The sequence below is a fragment of the Rhagoletis pomonella genome, unplaced genomic scaffold (genome assembly GCF_013731165.1).
Source record: "Rhagoletis pomonella isolate Grant_MI unplaced genomic scaffold, Rhpom_1.0 Rhpom_scaffold_00007, whole genome shotgun sequence".
NCBI lineage: Eukaryota > Metazoa > Arthropoda > Insecta > Diptera > Tephritidae > Rhagoletis > Rhagoletis pomonella.
The window spans coordinates 59,897,116-59,904,443 of NW_023458561.1; the positions used below are offsets into that span (position 1 = coordinate 59,897,116).

Below are 7,328 nucleotides of genomic sequence, written 5' to 3' on the forward strand. Positions count from 1 at the left end.
AACATAATTCATAACGATTGTTTCCTTGCCTATTAATAAAGGAACAGCTTTCTCAGGGTACACTGGCCAGCAGTAGCCAACGCTCTAAAAGTGAAATTATATAAAAAGAATTACTATAATTTAAAGGACGTGTAGTTTTTATTGTTGCAGATAAGAAATGGTGACTAAGGAATTTAACTCAAAATTTAATTATATTTAGTGTCTTAATATGCTTAAGAAGTGCTTTAAAAAATATTCCTTTCATAAGTTTAGTTCCTTCGCATGCAGTCTGTTATTTATTTAAACTTGTCTTATTTTACATCTTTTCAGCGTTCGAAACTTCTTTTTGGCCTCTTTGCGCTGGCCGCACTATTGGCTCAAATAGGCACCTCCGATGGCGCTAAAATACTCGCCATCTATATACTTCCGGCCAGAAGTCACTATCAGATGCATCGGACGCTGATTAGTGAGTTGGTAAAGCATGGCCATCAGGTATGCTATTTTCAGTTTATTTTTTTGGTGATAAAACCACGTCTGATTGTATATAGAAAAGTAGTTTCCCGATTTGCCCAGGTTGGCGATTTAAGGTTTTTTTTTTGTTTAATTTGTAGATGGTGGTCGCCGGTCAGCGTTTAAAATATTTAAGAGTGACTTAAATACAAAGCATTTATACATTACTAACACCTTTCTGGGGTATTGGAGTCCGAAGAATCTGAATTTACAAATTAATGTTTACCTAAAACAGCCGCTAGGATGCGCTTTGATGTTTAAAACAGGGAAGGAACATGAACGAAAAGTGCAAACAATTTTTATCATTAAGGTTTACCAGCAATGTCTCTTCATGTTTGTTTGCACCAAAGCGCACCTTGCGGCTGTTTTTGGTAGAAATACTCGGATTCCTCCTAGCCGAAAAAACACCCAAGGAGACCTCTTGATGGTGTAAATATTTGCATTTCAAGTTGAAAAGAAAAAATGCCTTGGAGTGCTAGGAGCGCTTTCGCGCGCTTCCTAACTCGCTGCGGAGTACGTAAATAAGACACTGCCCCCATGCGACTACTTACGTAATATTTTTTTTTTATTTTTTGCACCTAAGTTTGAAGTCAGTGTTATGCTTTTCTTTCTTAAACTTAACTATAATAAAGAGCTTTAATATTTATGACAATACACATTTCGTTTTATTTATTTAGTCACGGCTAGAACATATGTGTCTCTACTCTTTTAAATACTAACTTCATGCGACCCCTAACGTAACATTTTTTGTGGGAGGTAAGTTTTTAAATTCGTTTTTTAAGTTTGAAGTCGAAAATATGATTTTTTTTTTTTTAAGTTAACGATAATAGAGTACTTTAATATTTTTGATAATACACACTTCCTTTTTTTATTTTGAAAACTCTTTTCTCAACATATTTATTGGGGTCACTGGAGATCCCATGCGACTAATTGTGTGATTTTCCTTATGCTCCTAATTAAGGGTTAAATCACTTTTAGTTGTTTTAAATGTTGCTCTACGTCCACCAATTTCAATTGAGAAAACACGCTTAAAATCGCCAACCTGGCAAAACTGAGCAATAACTTTTCTTTATTTAATCCAGACTTTACACAAAAACTCAAAGCATTTTTGTTTAATCCACAATTAGGTCACCATGATCACCGCACTCACATTAAAGCCACTCAAATTGGGCAGCAACTATACGGAGATACTCATCGAACCGGAGTTCGATTACTGGAAACTATGTAAGTGTTTTTATTAAATGTATAAATTTTGGAAACTGTAACTTTTTCGTTTTACATTCGTTGCAGTCTACGACTTTACCGGTACTAAGTCACTCTATGACATCGAAAATGATGCCGCAGGTTTTTTAGAATTTGCTACAGTTATGGGTATAGAGCTTAGCACACATACGTTGAAACAGCCTAAAGTACAGGCAATTATGAATGCCAAAATTACAAATGGAGTCTACGATTTGTTGTTGGTAGAACAGTGTTATCAGGAGGTATTTCTTGCATTCGCTCATATATACAATGTGCCTGCGGTCAGCTCAGCCACATATGCCAAGCAACTCGCCATGAGCCAGATGTTCGGCATAATTTCACCCTGGTCATATGTGCCCCATGGCCAACTACATCTTACCGAGCGCATGAATTTTTGGGAACGCGCTTACAATACCTATTTTTCTTTGAAAAATGATCTGGAACTCGAATTTAGTTATTTTCCCAAAATGGATGAACTTGTAAAGGAATATTTCGGACATTTGCCAAGTAAGTAGTAGTTTGGAGTTTTTTCATTGGGAATTCAGTGAATTTTGGTCGAATGCTAATTAACTACTCACTTTTTGCAGTTAAATTTCCGACTGTTTCGGCGATGAATCGGAATCTCTCCGCTGTATTCATTAATAATTACACACCCTTAGCCTCGCCAGCACCCACGATCGACAATATGATTAATGTTGGTGGCCTACATATCTATCCACCGAAGCCACTGCCCACCGATTTACAGAAATTCTTAGATGACGCAGAGTATGGCGCCATTTACTTTAGCTTTGGTACCCAAGTACAGGCCAAGGACATGCCGCTGGAAAAGCTACAGGTATTCCTCGATGTTTTCCGCCAATTGAAGCAACGCGTCTTATGGAAATTTGAAAATGAAAGCATAGCGAATTTACCAGCCAATGTAATGATTAAAAAGTGGTTGCCGCAAAGTGATATCTTGGCACATCCTAATGTGCGTGTTTTCATCTCCCATGGGGGGCTCTTTGGTTCACAAGAAGCCGTTTTTAATGGCGTGCCCGTGTTAGGTATACCGTTCTTCTTCGATCAGGTGAATTGAAAATTAACTATAAATATAAAAACCAATTAAATGTCAAAACATCAATAACTAAGCGTCCATTTCCACTAGCAATTGAATGTGAATAAAGCCGAGTCCGCTGGATATGCCATTGCGTTGGAATTCCGTATGCTCACACGTGAAACTCTGAAGCGTGGTTTGGAGCAGTTGCTCTTCAATCCCATATATCGCGATACTGCCAAACGGTTCTCGCGCATTTTTCGCGATCGTCCAATGGGTCCTCGGGAAACGTTACTCTATTGGATCGACTATGTGGTACGCCACAATGGTGCGCGACATCTGCGCGCTGCTGGCATGGATTTGAAGTGGTACCAATTCTATTTGCTCGACGTGGCTGCTCTGGTTATGGCTGTTGTTATAGCAGTAGTCGGCACTTCTATTTTGTCAGTACGTTGGATAGTCCGTAGATTGAAAAATGGAGAGAGCAAACAAAAAGTGCAATGAGAAATTGAAATAAAACAAATAGCTTTTAAAGTATTTGTGTCCAATTACTATTCCAGTTGGTTCGTAAATGTCTACAAGATGATCTCTCGAAACCGAAGCCCGTTTTGCTCGTTTGCAAAAATATTGCGATCCAGAAATGAGTTAAATAAAATATTTTTTGTAATAGTCTTGCCGTGCATTATTCATATTTAGGGCCAGTTCTTTAGTGTCGGTTTGTTTTGACTTAGGTTAAACGCTAGTAGTTTAAGACAAAAGCAGTTTATTTTATTAAAGACCCCAACGGTTGCCCTGCGCATGACGTACGGATACTTTTTTCATTTTTGCGCCGGGTCACGAAATGCAGGACCAAGGCGAATACATATGTATAAGGTGGTATCGATTCAACAAATACAACAATTAGTTGTATTCTGTTTTTGCTTTTAGCGGGCCATTGTCAAATTTCAGCTATTCTTCCCCGAATGAAAAAGGGCGACAGAAAATATAAACACTCTCACCTTTTCACTCACTCGCTAACGAAATACAAAATTTTGACAATCAAACGCTACTCACAGCTGATGAAACAACACCACCTTATATAAATTCGCCTTGGGCAGGACTTTGTTAAGCGTCGAGTTTTAAAACTATTCAGCTATAGAACCAAGTTAATCAGCTGATTATGACATGAAATTGAGCGTGCCAGTAATTTAACCGGACAAATTTTACCAATCATTTCCCTGCGACTGACAAGTGTAGCAGGGTTAATTGGTTTTAAATGACTCGTATGAGGTGGAAGGTTATATTCAGAATCCCAAGGGAAATTTTTTGAAGCAAAAAGTACTTGGATTCCCAACCACCAAACCGTATGCCAGAATCGGTCTAACTAACTAACTAACTAACTAACTACGGTTTTGGTGATATAGGATTTACTAAATTCTTTTCGTTTCACAAATGCAAGTACACCTCTAGCCTTGTTGACTGTCACATTAATGTGGAGATTGTGAAGATCCATCGTGGTACCAAGGTCCACAAATTTGTATACATGTTTTAAATTATGGTTACCTTTTATATAAGTAACGGGATAGACAGCTCTTTGCGAGTCGTGTATTCCCTAAAATTTTTGCAGATTTAGAGGCATATGATTTAGATGATCTAAGTTTAAACTGGTACTAGGAAACTTGCTCTTAATGCTGGAATCAGGTGTTAGAGTATTCTCGAGGAAATGTAAGTTATCCGATTCTTGCAAGTAAGCATACTGAGTATCCAAATCTGTGCCACAATATGTACGCCAGGATGTCCTTGGCCTAATAAATATTTCTTTGTAGTAGAACCTGGAAAATGTGGTGGATTTCAAAATAAAAGTGTTGGAAGTTTGTTAATCAAAAGTTCAAACTTTGTAAAAAAGATTAGCCAATTAGCAAACATTTAAATTAAAATTTTTAGAAACAATTTTGCTATGCGATTTTTTAGCCCATTAAATTTTAGTATAATGAAAGTGCAAGTTATCGCGTTGAATTTTAACAATTTTTTTTGTTGTTGAGAGTGTCACGCATTACCTTCCCTATATGCAAATTTTTCGAATATAACTCTAAAGATTTATGCAACTTTGCAAAGTGCTGCCAGTTTTTTTATCACATAAATACGTACATAGTTTTTAGAGTTGGACAGTTTTTTGCTCTCAAAATTAAAAAATGAAGAAAATGATGAGGGAAAAAATTAAACTTCTTAAAACGCGAATATGTAGTAGAGATCAGTTCCTTTATGGTGTATCTGGTAGATCCTCAAAAAAGTGGTACATCAATCACAATGTGATAGAGAAGTCCGATCACTGACGTCAGCCCAAAAAAAAACTGATTCCACATATAAACTGCACTTGCTACTTATCATATTGCATATTTTTAGGCGCCACTGCTTTTGTTCTGAATAATTTTTACGACGAAAATTCGGCATTCTGATTGTCAGAATCCCGCTGATGTTCACTCAATCTAAATAAAATTTAAGCAGATTTTCAGGTCATTTCTCCCTGTAATGGAGTAACCGCTGATGGAGAATGACTTCCCTTCACTTACAAATTACCAGTTTCCGTCAGTTGGCGTAGACAAGAACCGGCTGGCGTAATACATATACAAATGTTCATCGTCTCTGCTGTTTTTGGCGAATACAATATCTTATGCGTTGAAGATTGGTATATGTATTACTACGCTCACTCTTTTGGTGTGCTGTGAAAGAACCCTGCTGGAAATTGAATTAGTTTGAAAGTAATTTATACACTACTTTATTTTCAATGATAACTAATTGAGATTCTCACTATTTTACCTGTAACGAACTGCCTTTCCTTTTCCTGCATGTATTTTCAACTACTTTAAAATGAATTTGGCTTAAACAACTTCAAAGTCAATATGTTTCGTTTGAATAAGCTTTCGTTCTCCACTTCACAGATGCTTTTCCATAACTAAGAAAAACCGAAATTAAAAATTTAAAATTAAATGAAATTTGAACATGAACATTCTTGGCTGCGACCAGTTGTAGCAAACATATTTGTTTCATTTGAATACGATTGCGTTCTGGACTTCACAGATGCCTTTTCATACTTCCAAGACTCAATTTGTTTTTTTGTAGTTATCGGAGTATATGAATTCGAAACATTTACTCATTGCATTTGTTTAAAAGCATTCTTTCAATTAGTTGATTAAAACAAAATCGCTTTTTTCCGTCAGGGAAGTATAAATCCAAATACAGATAAAATTCTTATCTACTTTTGATGAGACATGGTTTTCAGCTATGTATGTATGTACATTAGGAGGCGTCGTAACACTGTAGATCCCTCCATTCGCATAGTTAATAATATCAAGATGTACACCACAAATTTTAGGAGAAGCTCAGCCAAACATTGAGCAAGATTGTAAGTGCCAAATATTATTACAAACTGCATTTGAAATTAAGTCTTTGGGATCTAAACACATTTTCTTACCTTCACTACCTACACAGCTAGAGGAGCTATATAACAAAAGCTCATATCTGATCAATCACTTGATTGGAAGATACACCTTATAAGACGCCGATGAAAATGATTCTCTTAGTAAGCCTTGTATGATCGATAACTAAACAGGTCACCATGACCTTGCCATGGTTCTCAGGAATATACCGTCCAAATTTGGTTGAAATTCGTTATATACTTATATATAAATGTAGCCGTTTTCTTTGTGACCAATTGGTTCAAAACCAAATTAACGAATTTCAACCAAATTCTTATTATTTACAGAAGTATGTCCATCACTGATATCGTCGAATATCGCGCGATACCGTGGAAATTTTCTTCATTCATAATCATTAATCCCAAGATAAAAAGTAATAAAATATGTGATCACGTGCATGCTCTAGACATTTCATTCATTCACATGGAAGTTTTTTAAGGCTTTGACCCAGACGACGTGCACACGTCATTTGTAGGTATTAACGGTATTCCCACGCTATAAAGTCATAAACCTATTTAACTAGACAGCATACCAGACGAAAGTGAAATCATACATAGCGCAGATAAAGTACAACTATAATGATATACATATATACAAATCTACGTATATAGATATAGGGTGATTCAATAAGTACGCAGATGTTTAAAATAATACCATTGGTTCATCCGTTGTGCGGCAAATCAGACCGTCCTGTGGAAACCACAGTCCAAGTCCATGTCATCTAACGTCCGCTCACCGTTAGAGCGGCATAATTTTCGAAGGAGGATAGTCCGGAAATACACCGAAGAGTAACTTGCTGTGGCTTTTTAATGCAGTAGGTACAGTTATTTTTTTTTAAATCAGCATCAATGTTTCCTCATTGTTCAACTGACTAAGTTTGCCTAAGCCTGTAGTATGAAAAAAACATAATCATATCAAAAATTATTACTATCAAAGATCTGCATCGCCCTTTTTATCACCCTATATTTATGTCTTCGTAAAAAAACCGGCAAACTTAAATAGAGACATACAAGGCAACAAAATGTCAGTATCAAAATGTCTTTTTAAGCTTTTGGTGTCACTGTGATTTGTCTGGAGAAGCTGGACAAAGTAGAATTATTAGACGGATA

At 36.4% G+C, this 7,328-nt stretch overlaps 1 protein-coding gene across 1 annotated transcript; it reads left to right on the plus strand.

Annotated features, from left to right (window-relative positions):
- The first annotated feature begins 318 nt into the window (after positions 1-318).
- LOC118744034 (UDP-glycosyltransferase UGT5-like) lies at positions 319-3,268 on the plus strand. The gene is made up of 5 exons (XM_036476793.1): positions 319-471; positions 1,617-1,713; positions 1,780-2,238; positions 2,319-2,797; positions 2,876-3,268. The coding sequence occupies exons 1-5, from the start codon at positions 427-429 to the stop codon at positions 3,266-3,268; spliced, it is 1,473 nt and encodes a 490-aa protein (XP_036332686.1). The 5' UTR covers positions 319-426.
- The last annotated feature ends 4,060 nt before the right edge of the window (positions 3,269-7,328 follow it).

Bases quoted from the DNA above. Each gene is read 5' to 3' on its own strand.
- LOC118744034 (XM_036476793.1), top strand. From the start codon at position 427: ATGCATCGGACGCTGATTAGTGAGTTGGTAAAGCATGGCCATCAG. The intron at 2,239-2,318 runs GTAAGTAGTAGT...CACTTTTTGCAG, and splicing joins ATATTTCGGACATTTGCCAA to TTAAATTTCCGACTGTTTCG. The intron at 2,798-2,875 runs GTGAATTGAAAA...CATTTCCACTAG, and splicing joins TACCGTTCTTCTTCGATCAG to CAATTGAATGTGAATAAAGC.